The following is a 13452-nucleotide window of genomic DNA, read 5'->3' as shown; positions in this document are numbered from 1 at the left end:
CGTTGAAGAGTCTGCCCAACTCTTGGTGTTTCGCAGCAAGACCCGTGTTACTCTTTGTTCTTTGCCAGCTCCTCTGCTTCGCTCCTGTCACTTTCCTCAGTGTCGCTTCTGGCGTCTTTTCTTTTCTGTAGGAAAGAAAGACAATTCAAATGAGCTGCAAAATCTACATCATGCTATTTATTAGAGGGGACTTGACCTGTTTTCATTCACAGCACTGGTGTATTAACCTGGCAGCTAAAATAAAAATAACAAGCACGATCGTGTCCTTAAAGCCAGCGTTGCAATGGTCCCTGTGGGGACGTTGAAGTCAAACTACCAGAGGCTGACTTTGTGATGGTTTCACCTAACTTTTCAACCTTCTGAAAATAAGTGAGTATTTATTCTACATGGTCATCCTGCATATTTTCCTGTGCAGTTCATTACTGTTGAAGCTCTGAAAGTCAACATGTATTTGTCCAGTGAGCACATTGACTGCTCTCCTCATTTCGCAGTTAGTTACACGTGATGAGAGTGTGCTCCATCATTTCCTCCTGAAAAACTGTTTTTTCTCTTAATTTAGCTTCAACAAAGGGTCAGTTCAAGGTAAGCTAAAGGCATAATGCCAGCACTCTGGTGGGTGGGTTTCTTTCTGGCCACAGATCCCCAAAGCCTTCACAGATCTCCTCGGAGGCTACCAAGATGCCATCTGCTTACGTGGGCAAGGCAGGCCAGGGAACGGGCATCTCTGATGGCAAGGTTTCTTCCTGCCATCCTGAGACAAAAAGCCTGTGGACTGCACCCAAAACTCACAGGTGCAAATACACAATGTGCTCTCTACCAGGCTTACGGAATTGTTCCTTCCTTACTCAGTTGTGGACGTTCCAACAAGTTCCTGTTCTTCCAAACTGCATCCTGAGGAGCTGTCAGGCAGGGAGGGGAAGGGACCGTGGATGGCTCCCCCATCACGAGGACACAGCTGCAAACCAAAGCGAGCTGCTGCTCTGATCTCCGTGAGCAAAGGCATCCACGCAACTCCCACCACGGGATGTAGGAAGCTCTTGGGCTGTTTGCTGGGCAGTCTCGTTTCTCCCACCCCTTCCCTGCAGGAGTCACCCTGGATCTCACCATCTCTCGTGAGGAGTGGCAGCGCAGAGGAGACGAGGATTTTTCATACCTCATTGTGGAGGATGACACTGAAGATCATCTGGGCGATTAGATAGGACCAGAAAATGTGTAACAGCTGCAGGACCATCAGGAAAGTGTTTATCAGGCAGGCTACGGGGAACAACTGAAATTTTGTCACAAAGTAATAGTACGTGCTGTGGGAGAGAGAGAGGGAGAGACAAATGAGAAGACACGGGACTAAAGCAGGCCAAGTACCTTCACACTTGCAAGGCTCAAGTGAGTTTCTGGGCAACTGCTTGGCTCATGCGACCCCAGGGCAGAGCCCAGCTGGGCGAGGACTGTGCTGTCATGCTCTGCCCAGCTCTCACAAAGCATGTCCCAGGTCCCAGAGGACCTGTAGAAACTCTGTATTAAGATCACCAACAATGTGATGGTCTTTGCAGACAGGTCAGTTATCAGAAAACTGCAATGCTTCCCAGAAGAAATGGGAACTGGCAGCATTTCTCCTAAAATAAGTCTAGAGTGAAGCAATGGACAAATATTAAACCATAAGGGCCCCTGGCCAATGGCACTTGAATAAAAAGATAAAGAATAGTGTTTTTGCAGAAGTCACAGAAACTACGTATCATCAGTGACAGGGACAGAAAGGAGGGAAGCACTGGTCTGGAAACAGAGCAGACAGAACAGAGAGCAGGTCAGTGCAGGAGAGAAACGATGAATGGCTGGTATGTGTCCTCCTCCACAAATTATCTAAGACATGAAATCTAAGACATATTGGAAGCTGGGAAATGTTGTTGGATGTCATGTCTATTTGCTCTGCTCCTGCCTTCCTAGACATCTGCGTCTTGCTGCTGATGCAGATGGGTGCTGATCCAGATGGACCCTTGGTCTGACCTGGGACATCTCTTATCTTGTTGTGATAACAGCAGGTTGTAATATCGGGGCTTGACTAAGAAGTCAAGAACAGTGGAGGCAACTGAAGTCATGGTTGTTCTAGTTTCTTTCTCAAGAAAGTTGCCTCAAGCTTCTATTGCTTTTCTCTTTGAAGGAGCCATTTCACCACCAGGATTTGGGGCTTGTCGTGCAAAGTCAACCTCACAGGAGTCAACACTAAACGGCAGCAGGACCAAAATTCAAAACTCAGCATGTTCAGTGCTGGTGTGGAGCCAGGGCAGGAACGGAGGATAGAATTGTCCCTATGTGTGTATAACATGTCCCATTTTTAAAATTATTCTGGGTGTAACAAATGAAATGTTTGGTTTTGAAAGAAAACAGAAACTTTTAGACTATCGTGCAAGTGTTGTGGAATTAGCTTCTGGGAAGTTAACTGGGATCAGCTTTTCCAGGCAACTTGGCAGCGCTAAGGGAAGGGGAACAATTTCAGCAATCCCACCTCAGGCTGGGAGGGTGCTCAGATGTGTGGAGGCAAAAGCCATTCTCCGAGACTGGTGCCTGGGTGTGGCTTCTGGAGGTATCACTGCTGATACCCTCCTTCCAGCACATCAAGTATCCTACCTCCTGAATCCTTAGCTTGTACTCATGATTTTCTTGTTTTATTTCAAGTAGATGGTAGGTCAGCTTAAATTACTATATCATTGTTTCTATATTGGTTTTACCTGAACAGAGCTTTAACCAGGCCTTTTTCAGTCTGCTAAGAAATTCTTGGGAAATTCTAACCAGTACAGTTGGTACCTTCTTTCTCTTGTATGAACCAGTGTTTGCAGCAGAAGGAGGCCACTTCCTACACACTGGCAGAGTCACACCAGGTCTTGAGCAGGAGTAGAGGAGAAGAAGGATTACCCTCAGGCTATGATGGGAATAGCTTTATGAGGATGGAGAAAGACAGTCCTAAAACATTCTCAGTGCCACAATAGCTCATGAGAAGTCAGCGGCTATGGCTGCATGTCAGCATCTCATCACAGCATGGGAGACAGTCCCTGCCTAGAAGAGACAGTGAAAGCATGGGGATGGAGGGGCAGATGCTGTGGCTCTAGACTCTACATTAAATAACATAAGTTAATTAATCAATATAGTTAAAACTCTGGTTTTGTTCTTGGGTTCCTCAGTTGCAGTAGGATTAATCTTTGATCTCACCTGGATTGTCCTGTCCCAGCCTTTCCTCCCCTCAGCATGGAGGGTCATCTCTCCAGAAGCTCAAACAGTGCATAACACCTGTGTTCAGAGAACATGAAAATGTAACTCACCTTAACGGGAAAACGACAAGCCGGGAGATGATGAAAACCACAGCAAACACAATAAAGACTGCGTCACAGACCCGCTTCCATCTCATGTAATGGAGCATCTTGGCAAGCTGTAGAGAGAGAAATTGCCGTATGTCCCGCGTGCTTGTGTTCTGCTCCGAGGGGGCTGAGGGATTTCCCACATCCTGCGAGGGTTAACCAGGCTCGCGGGGATGTGTCCAAGTCCCTGTACCCCTCCGCTTACTTTTCCCCAAGAGCAGAACATCTGAGCCTTCCTCAATGCTCTGGCACTGCGCACGTACCCGTGCCCCGCGGGTAGTAAGGCACACGGTTCCCAGTGCTACCCACAGACACAAGCACAGATGTGCTTTCAGGGTAACCCACCTCTAAAATATAATCAGAGGCATCATGGACCAGCATGACTATCATCCCAAACCGTATCAGGTTGGCACAGTAGGAGACCCAGAGCAGAGTGATGGTGGCAACGTGGTGGATGATCTGTTCCTTAAAGTCCTGGCATGAGAAGAGAGAATGTGCGTCAGTCTCCACCTGGCAGCTCCTGTTCCTGGATGCTGTTGCCTCACTAGGACATGTCAAACACCTCCACAAAGCATCAGTGCTCCCCACTGTCTTACAGCTCTCTGAGGTCCTGCGCAATCCCAAGAAGAGTGAACACTTTTATGCCGAGTTTATGGAAACCCAGATAGGTACCGGTGAGGTACACATAGGTGCGGAGATGCAAGAAGACAGATTTTACAAATTTTCCATTAATCAATCTGCCCTTACAAAGTTCCTTTCTTAACACCCTGTCTGGGTTTTGGCTGGGATAGAGTTAATTTTCTTCCCAGTAGCTGGTATAGTACTCTGGTTTGGATTTAGGATGAGAATACTGTTGATAACACACTGATGTTTCAGTTGTTGCCAAGCAGTACTTACACCAAGTCAAGGACTTTTCAGCTTCTCATACTGCCCTGCCAGTGAGCAGGCTGGGGGTGCACAGGAAACTGGGAGGGGACACAGCCAGGACAGTTGACCACAGCTGACCCAAGGATATTCCATACCATAGGATGTCATGCTGGACAATAAAACTATGGAGGGGTTTGGCTGGGGGGCTGCAGCGGCTGCTCAGGGAGTGGCTGGGCATTGGCCAGTGGTTGGTGAGCAATTGCATCGGGCATCCCTTGTTGTATATTCTCTTATCATCACTCTTACTTTCCCTTCCTTTTCTGTCTTATTAAACGGTCTTTATCTCAACCCGCATGTTTTACCTTTTTTCCAATTTTCTCCCCCACTGAGGCTGGGGATGAGCGAACGGCTGCGTGGTGTTTAGCTGCCTGCCAGGTTAAACCACAACACTCCCCATATTTTCCTCCCAGACCCCTCCATTGTGTATTGAAGAGCTTTTTGTAATCACAGTAGATTGTCATGACCTGGGGCAGGTCATAGCCACTAGCCGTAGCAGGCACCTCCCTGTGCTGCCCATGGAGATGGGCTGGAGCTGGAGGTGGGGAACATGCCTTCTCACATGCCTCATGGAAGGAGAGGACCTTGCCTGGTGGTTCATGCCTGCACAGACAAATCTGTACGTGCAAAAAGGCAATGCTTTGGGGTATGAGAAGATGACTCCCGAGTGCTCTGTGGAGGGATCGGGAAGGGCAGCTCTGACCCCAGCCCAGGGAGGGTCTCTGCCAGGCAGTGGGTTCCTGCTTCTTCTGGGAAGCATTGCAGGTGTCCCATAACTGACCTGTCCACAAAGACTATGGCAGTGTTGGTAATTATAATACAGAGTTTCTGCAGGTCCTCTGGGATCTGGGAGATGCTTTGCAAGAGCTGGGCAGAGCACATCTCTGGGGAAAAGCATTAAGTCTCTGAAGAGAGACATGATTGTCAAGTTAAACACTCAGCTGAAGCCGAGGTTGAACCCCAGCTTGCGCCGTTGAACTGCAGAGCTCTGTGCAATCTCCACTGCAGAACAAGGCAAGGGCAATGCTGGATGCTGGGTCCATGCGTCCCAGGAGGTCACCTCATCCCATACTGCAAAAGCCAAACGTGCATCTACAGGACCCTCATCACAACAGCCCAGCTCCCCCCATCAGGAGGATGCAGCCCTCTGGTGCAGGCAGCACCTGAGACCAGAGCCAGGAAGGGCCGTGTCCCTTGGCCAGGCGTAGGGACCCTGTGTCACCCCCAGCACTCCCCTGGCCCAGCAGACAGGAGGGCCACAAGTGGGATGCAGCACAAGGTCAGTGGCGGGATGCAAGAGGCACAGGGAGCTCATGAGCTTAGGGGTGTCTGCAGAAACATGTGTCCCTTGTCCTTTGCACCCCCAGGGAGCTGACGGTGGGAAGGAAGAGCCTCACGGGGGGAGCTGACCAAGCCAGGGGGTTGCCATTGTGCTGCTGTCACTCACCTTCCTCTTCACATCGAAGGGCAGGGTGGCCACCAGTGAGCAGTAGAAGGAGAGCTCCAGCAGGTAGAACCAGCCCAACGTGGGCAGGAGAGGCTGTGAGACAAGTGACAGGCAGTGTGACACCCCTGCCTAGCCCTGGGGGATGGCAGAGGGGAAGGGTCTTCCTGGACAAAGCCCCTTCATTCAACCTGCCTCTCATCTCCATCCCTGCTTTGAGAGGTCAAGGGATGTCCTGACCACCTGGTCCCTTTTGTGGCCACACATGGTGCTGCTTCCAGCCAGGCTTGAGAAACTTGTCAAGACACGGTGCCTGCTCAGGGCAGACTCTCTGGCCGCTGCCATATGAGGCTGGGGCAACCAGGCTGGATGAGGCTTTGGGCAACCTGGGCTAGTCGGAGGTGTCCCTGCCCATGGCAGGGGGTGGCACTGGGTGGGCTTTAAGGTCCCTTCCCACCCAAACCGTTCTGGGATTCTAAGATCCTACAAGGAGCTCGTCAAGAAGACAGAGCCAAGCTGTTCACCATGGTGCAACGATGAGAGACAGAAGGCATAAGCTGAAACTTTCATCAGGAGGGCAGTCAAACAGTGGAATAGGTTGCCCAGAGAGGTTGTGCTGTCTCCATCCTTGAAGGTTTTCAAAACTAGACTGGAGAAAGCGCTGGGTAACCTGGTCTGATCTCACAACTGAGACCTCCTGGTCCCCCTTCCATTATGAATTATCCTGTGATTCCATGCCCTTGCTGCTCACCTGTTGTGGAAATCTCAGCCAGCACACAGTGTGGTCCCAAAACCAGGGCTTCTGTTTAGAGAGAAGGAAGCAGTAAGAACCCATAGCCTTTCAATGACACTACCACGTGAAGAAGTACTTCAAGAAGTCATTGTGCCCATGCCAGATCCAATCTGCCTTTGAGCTTTGGAAAAAGTGGTGGACAAAATGCACGTCGCTAGTGAATGCCCAGGGTGTCAGATGGAGGGCAGAAGCCACAGCCAAGACAGGGCCTGCTCTTGGCTGAGACACAAGGGCTGTGTGTGGTTATCAGGTGGGGAACCACTTACACAATGATGTAAGACAACAAGAAAGCCATGGTAATGTCACTGATACCTCACCAGGTCCACCCAGGGAAAGGGACTGTTCCGCTGGATCAGGACTGGGGATGGTTCTGCTCCATGCCCTTGAATGTGTCCTTCTTTGGCTTGGGACCCGTAGTCATGGCCACACATGATCTGTGCATGGGGTCTTTGAAATGGCCCAGGACCATCTGCCTCATTTGCCACGAACGAGGAACCCTTGAAAGGTGTCACCGTACAGCATCACCCTGCTCGTGTACTTACATCATACAGGAGAGTCAGCCCAGAGAAGAATGACGTGAAATAGAATGTAAATCTCCAGCTAAAACAGAAAAAACAAGGAATGAAGACTTCCTCCAGAGCTGGAATAGCTCCCCACGCTGTGCCCAGGATGAAGCAAAGCCCACAGGGGATCCTCTGCTTGTTTGGACAGGGATTTGCAGAACCTCAGCTCTGTTCGCACGTGCGTGCGTGTGCTGTTAGGGCAATTGGGTATTCACAGCCCACCCAGGCTCTGCTGTGGTCCATGCTGTGCCCAAATCCCTGCTGTACTCCATCAGCACTAACCAGGATGCAGGATGACTACTAAGATGCCTCCATCTGTCTCCTTTTGGTATATGAATGTTTCTAGATCACCTATGCCAATGATTATATGGTAGTATCCACCACACAGGCACCTCGTTTTTTCCCAGTGATGGCACAAGAATACCAGGGGCTGTACTGGTTTCCTCCGAAATGATGCAGTGTGGAGCACTGCACAAGCTTTCAGGAAGAGAGTGTTTTTTAAAAAGCATAATAACAGGATTCAAGCACTGAATAATTTCTTTTTCAGAGGAGGAGGAGAGTAGATCTCGTACCTGATGGGTGTCTTTGTGTACATAAAAATTAAAGCCTCAAGCTGAGAATCAGAGATAACCTGATTCTTTTGATGGGGACACTTGATGACTCTCCCCATTCTGACTCCGTGTATTACTCAGATACGCAGGAAGATTTCGTATGAGAGAGCACATAGCTTGACAAAAACGAACGCTATGAAGATTTCAGTGCTTTCTGGTGTTTTCCAGTTTTTACCTCCCTCTGTTCATGGCTTGCACTGCCCACTAACTACACTTCATGGATTTATTTTATGCCAAATGATCCATGCTGAGAATATTTTAAAATTTTAATTTTATATCAAGATCATCCTGACAAGAAGTTTGATGCATTTAGCAAACGGCATCGCTGCTCAAACTCCCTCCAGCACCTGAGATTTGAACCTGGTCTGCACCAAGGCCAGTGGACTCTTTTGAGGCAACTTCAGCTTTTTAAAGTCACAAGTGGACAAGAAGGAAGGATGAAGCTGGCAGCGCTGTATGGTGGCTCTGTTGCTGGTGTGTGCAGCGGGGGGACCCAGCCTCACCGTACAAAGTCTCCTTCCACAGCCACAGCGGGCAGAGGGCTCCTCTGGGAGCGTGTTTGGGGCTATGGCCAGGGGATGGGGATGGTCTGCAAACCTTGTTGGAGGTCTGTGGTCTCTGGTGGCCCACCTACCTGGCCTCACAGAACTTCTTCATCAGCCTGGGTCGGTCCTGGGCCCGACGGTGCCGGAACCAGGTTTCCACCTTTTTGACTGGCAGGTCACTTTGCTTGGCCAGGGAAACCAGGTCCTCCTGGAAAACAGAGCAGGGAGCAGGACTCAGCCTCCCTGCGGCTGGCTGTCCCCGTGAGGGTGGAGGAGCTCCTGCAGCCTGCCTGCCTCTGCCGCCGCCAGTCTCTGTTTCCACGAAGAACACCTTTCTTTGGAAAAAAAATCATCTCTGTTTGCATTTGGGAACTCCCAAATAATTTTGGCCATTTTAAAACTCCAGTTCAGCTATGTCTAAATGCAGGCTCAGAAGGAAGCACAGGCTCTCCCTGGTTGAATTTTGCCAGCTGTACACAATGGCATTTGAGGTTTGCTATAAAAGTCCAAAAACATTTTTTCCCACCTCTGCTGCGATGTTGACGAAACAAGCATCTAGTTCACTCAAAGAAAACACCCAGCTGTCCGAGGAACTGCCCATCCCCAGGACAAACGCATCTTTTCCAACATGCTCTGTTTTATGCTTGAATTACAAAATAAAACTACCTAGCCTTGAGATCCATAAACGGTGATTAAAATGAATGTAAATATGAGCTCATGAGCATTTTTTAACTAATCTGACAAAGCTTCATACAAATTTAAGTCAGAAATTATTCTGAAGATCCATGCATCAGTGTGAGTCATGACCAAGGAGTCGTGGTGAATGGAGTGAAATCCAGGTGGTGGCCGGTCACCAGCAGTGTTTCCCAGGGATCAGTGCTGGGGCCAGTTCTGTTTAATGTCTTTATCAATGGTCTGCACGAGGGGATCGAGTGCACCCTCAGCAAGTTTGGAGGTGACACCAAATGGGCAGGAGCATTGACCTGCTTGAGGGCAGGAAGGCTCTACAGAGGGATCTGGACAGGATGGATCGAAAGAACAAGACTTGCATGGAGCAGCTGAGGGAGCTGGGGGTGTTTAGTTTGGAGAAGAGGAGGCTGAGGGGAGACCTCATCACTCTCTACAACTGCCTGAAAGGTGGGTGCAGTGGGGTGGGGGTCGGTCTCTTTTCCCAAGTAACAAGTGACAAGACGAGAGGAAATGGCCTCAAGTTGCATCAGGGCAGTTTTAGATTGGATATTAGGAAAAAATTCTTCTCTGAAAGGGTTTATCAACAGTGGAGCAGGCTGCCCAAGTGGTGGAGTCACCATCCCTGGAGGAGTTTAAAAGTTGTGTGGATGTGGCACACAGGGAGACGATTTAGTGGTGGACTTGGCAGTGCTAGGTTAATGGTTCGACTCGGTGATCTTAAAGGCCTTTTCCAACCTAAATGATTCTGTGATTCTGAAGGACTTGTGGTTCTGCTAAAAATAAGGAGCCTTATCCATAGACTCTACCCACAGGGGGTTCTGGCTGCCTCCTTCCCGGAGCCAGCAGCCCTGGCACTACCTGGTGTATTTGATCTGCAGGAGGGATTGCAGCTGCTGGACACGTTGGAGGACACTGAAATATCTGCTTATTTATCTTCTTCCCTGGAAGGGTGGTTAGCAGAAACTGCCCTACCTGTGAGGCTGGTTTGGTTGGGCTGGGGTGCCTGGGCAGAGCGAAGGTGTTGCTTGCCTGGGCTCTCAGGACACTGGGACACATGGGACACTCACCTCCTTTGGGGTTCTGCCCAGCAGAACATAGAAGCCTTCCAGCGTGGCATTGGGCTGAACTTTGGGCCTCAGCTTGTCGCTCACACCCAACTTCCTGCCCAAGGGCAGAGCTACAGTTCTGCAAGAGGAAAGAGAGTTCAGCCAGCAGAGAACGTGTGTGCCTGTGCCGTGAGCCTGGGTCAGCCAACAGCAAGACCCTCCCAGCACCGCATCCCGTACACGGATGCACTGCCCCAGGGGCCCAGCACTGCCCTGGGTGCTCCCACACCCAGCCCAAAGGGTCCAGCACTACCCCAGCAATGCACGCCCAGCCCAAGGGACCCAGCACTGCTCCAGGGGCATGTACAAAGCCCAGGGCCTCTGTCAGGTCAATGCTCTTTCTTGGGACAGACGCAATGACACCAAGGAAAAGGTAAGGAATGCTAGAAGTAAGCAATAATTAATTGTTTTGCAGAGGTCCTGAGATGACTTGTGTTTCTCTGTGGTGTTGTCCATTCTGGTCCCCTTGCCAGTGTCTCCAAGCAGTCCAGACTGTGCCATGAAACCAGTCTGCAAGTGTCTGAGTGTCCCACGTGCTCTGTGCCCAGAGCACCCAACCACTGGGTACAGCAGCAGCCCAGGAGAGAGTGTGCAGGGATGTGCTGGTTTCTGCAGGAAATGCCAGCGTGGCAGGAAGCCCCAGCAAGGCTGTACTGGGAGGCACTGGTTTCTAAAATCTTGTTTCTAGGAAGCCAGGCAAGTGCAACATCTTTGAGGGAAGACCTGATGACCCTATAATTAATTCTGGTTCTTCCTACAGCTGCTCTCTGGCCCAGCTTCTCACATGGCTGTGCACAGCGGGCCGGAGCCAGCTCTCTGGGGAGATGGGCCAGCGCTCCCCAGCTCCTCCAGCCACACAAGAAAGCCAGTGTCCCAGCCGCAGACAGGTTTGCTGAGTGCAGCCTTGCTGCTTCATGCTCCTCCCTGCCCAAAGTCCTGCTCTGCCAGGCGGGGAAGCACTGGCAGGTCTGCCCATACTAGCACGCTGCCCGACTTTAACTGCTCAGCTCCCTGATTTCCTGGGAATAAGGGTCAGTCTGCACCTCCCCATGGGTCAGCCTCTGCGTTCCTGGAGAAGGGGCCCAAAGCCCCAGTCTGAACCCATCCCCTGTGCTGAGCCACGTAGATCTGCCTCGTTTCCACATGTGAGCTGTGGGGAGATGCCGGCTGGTCCTCAGGCTGCCCTGGGGAGCACCACTTTCCTCAGTCCGCTGAATGCCCACAGCCAGGGCACTGGAGTACATCACCCCAGTTGAACTGGAGAACTCTGGTGCCAGGAAGCAAGAGCAGAGCAGAGCTGGGCAAGGAGGAGTGGTGTGAGCAAAGCAGTCCAACAGCAAGCTCCAGGAGCCATGGTCATCCCCTCCTGCCTCTGTGCTGAGAGCCGGGGCTCACATGGCACCTTTGGTAGCATCCTCTCGGGTTAGGCTGAACCCTGGCTCAGCCGGGTGCTCCCAGCATCAACATACCCAGCAAATGCCTCATCTGTGCTGCAAGCTCCCATTTGGACTCTCTCTAGAGGGACTCTCCACCCCCAGCAGGGACTGAGCAACAAACGTGTCTTTTCACACCTACAGGTATAGGCGAGAGCGGGGCAAAGAGCTACCACCCAAATACCATAAGCCCCATAAAGCAGAGAGGTTCAGTATTCCTGGTGACAATCCCCTGTCCACTTTGCAGGAAGCAGGTATGGATTAGTCTGGAGCTACCCTGCAAGATACCAGTGGCAACCAGCACAGGAGAAACCCCATTTGCTGCCCTCACCTTTCAAAGATGAGTCGGATGACGATCAAGAGCAGGGCACCAGGGATGCAGAGCAGGAGGTCCTGAGGCTGTGGGTAGTGGATGTCTGCAGACCCCTTCATGTCTTCCCAGGTAGCTCCAGGGGGTAGCCAGTATTCATGGTGCCAGAACCCCTCTGACAGTCCCATCCTGGTCAAGGTGGTGGGCAGAGGCTCCAGGGCTTAGCAAGCAAGTAGCAGCAAGGTGCAAAACTCACTCCTGAATCAGGATTCCCAGCTCAACAGCTTGTCATGCATGCTCCCTACCTCTCACTCGGTCCCATGAGTAGGATTTCAGACTAGTTGAAATAGCCTCACTTGTTCTGACCTGCCCACGAGCTTGGGGTGGGGTGAGATGTCCTGGTACAAGAGTGAAATTCAGTGGTTGTCAAAGAGGTGGCCAACTTCAACTACACCCTGCTGCACAGATTACTAAAGTCCCTGCCTGGTGACAGTAACAGCAGGGACTTCTCTCTTGCCCCCTTTTTCTACCAGTCTTTTCCTTCCCAGGCTGTAAAGCGCTCACGTATTAATCAGCTCCGACAGCTGGCAGAGGGTGTGGATGAAGGTTCCAGGCGAGACTGCCCACAGCCATTAAGATCTTTGGACACCCTCAGGGCTCCAACAGGCTCAGTTTTGGTTCCTCCATCTTGTCCAGCGCATCCCATATCCAGTTTGCATTTTTAACCATCACATACCAAGCACTAAGTTGATATACTGCTCCCCAAAACTATTCCCAAGTGCTAACATTCAGCCCAGCACTTCAGGAGACCTTTTCACACACACCACATTCCTCTCCTCCACATTCAATTTCCCGTGTTTTATCACAGCCCTTCAGGACCATCAACCCTTCTGCAACTGCTTGCAGCCAGTCTGCATCATCATCATCATCAGTAACTCCTTTTATCAGCCCATTTTGCCATCTGCCTTTCCCTCCCCCTTTTTAGGGCAGCTGCAACAATAAAACTGCAAAAAATCCCTGTTGGTATCTTACGGTAACCTCAGGTGGATTTCTTTTAAGTCTGTGGTGAGGGACCTTTCCGAACGCCTCTGCGAAGCTGAGCAGGCAGCAGGTTCTCTCCTCTGCACGTGCTCACTGACTCTTTGGGACAAGTCCAGCAGCGTGAGACATAATTTTCTCATACACAATCCATAGGGACTCTTTTCTATAATATTATCTTCTCTTTCCTCTAATATTATGTTCATTTGTGTTTCCACAAATTCAATCATTTTTTACACTTTCTACCGGTCTGACCAGTCTGGATGTCAGAATACAGATGGCTGTAGCTCCTCACATTCCCACTTGGAACCTTCCTAAATTTTTCTGATAATGAGATGATTTGAAACAAAGAAATGGGCATTCCACAGTTGGTAGTCCTTCCAGTACGAGTTTCCTCTTGACACTTGAGTGAATGCCACCCAAGTTTGAAGGTTTGCTATTACTCAGTCTGTTTGCTGGAGAATATCTTCTCACCCATCAGTTTGAGATGGATCCTCTTGGGATGTTGCCCCAGGAAGCTGTCAGGTACCGAACCCTCTCTGAGCTTCTAAGCAGGGATGTCTTAGGCAGGCAGCTCACCGCATTTTTTCTCTCTAGTCTGATCCTGTCTCAGTATTCTTGCTCCATGCCTTGATTCTCCATGAGTCCTGC

General features: G+C 50.5%; 1 protein-coding gene across 1 annotated transcript; it reads right to left on the bottom strand.

Moving 5' to 3' along the window:
* Positions 1-47: 47 nt before the first annotated feature.
* On the bottom strand, positions 48-11951 carry LOC104457679 (ceramide synthase 4-like). The gene is made up of 10 exons (XM_010080631.1): positions 11785-11951; positions 9982-10099; positions 8314-8432; positions 7048-7105; positions 6464-6514; positions 5716-5808; positions 3690-3818; positions 3309-3415; positions 1154-1298; positions 48-125 (listed from the first exon to the last, which is right to left on the bottom strand). Exons 1-10 carry the CDS (start codon positions 11949-11951, stop codon positions 48-50), a joined length of 1065 nt encoding a protein of 354 aa, XP_010078933.1.
* Between the last annotated feature and the right edge of the window lie 1501 nt (positions 11952-13452).

This window comes from Pterocles gutturalis, unplaced genomic scaffold, assembly GCF_000699245.1.
Source record: "Pterocles gutturalis isolate BGI_N339 unplaced genomic scaffold, ASM69924v1 scaffold25224, whole genome shotgun sequence".
NCBI classification, from domain to species: Eukaryota; Metazoa; Chordata; class Aves; order Pterocliformes; family Pteroclidae; genus Pterocles; species Pterocles gutturalis.
The sequence above is the reverse complement of the archived record's forward strand: the minus strand, read 5'-3'. Positions and strand labels throughout refer to the sequence as shown.

Excerpts from the sequence above, each read along its gene's own strand:
- LOC104457679 (XM_010080631.1), bottom strand. The coding sequence starts at position 11,951 with ATGGGACTGTCAGAGGGGTTCTGGCACCATGAATACTGGCTACCCCCT. Across the intron at positions 3,819-5,715 it reads CCTTCGATGTGAAGAGGAAG|GACTTTAAGGAACAGATCAT; the intron begins GTGAGTGACAGC and ends TTCTCATGCCAG. Across the intron at positions 3,416-3,689 it reads CCTCTGATTATATTTTAGAG|CTTGCCAAGATGCTCCATTA; the intron begins GTGGGTTACCCT and ends CTCTCTCTACAG.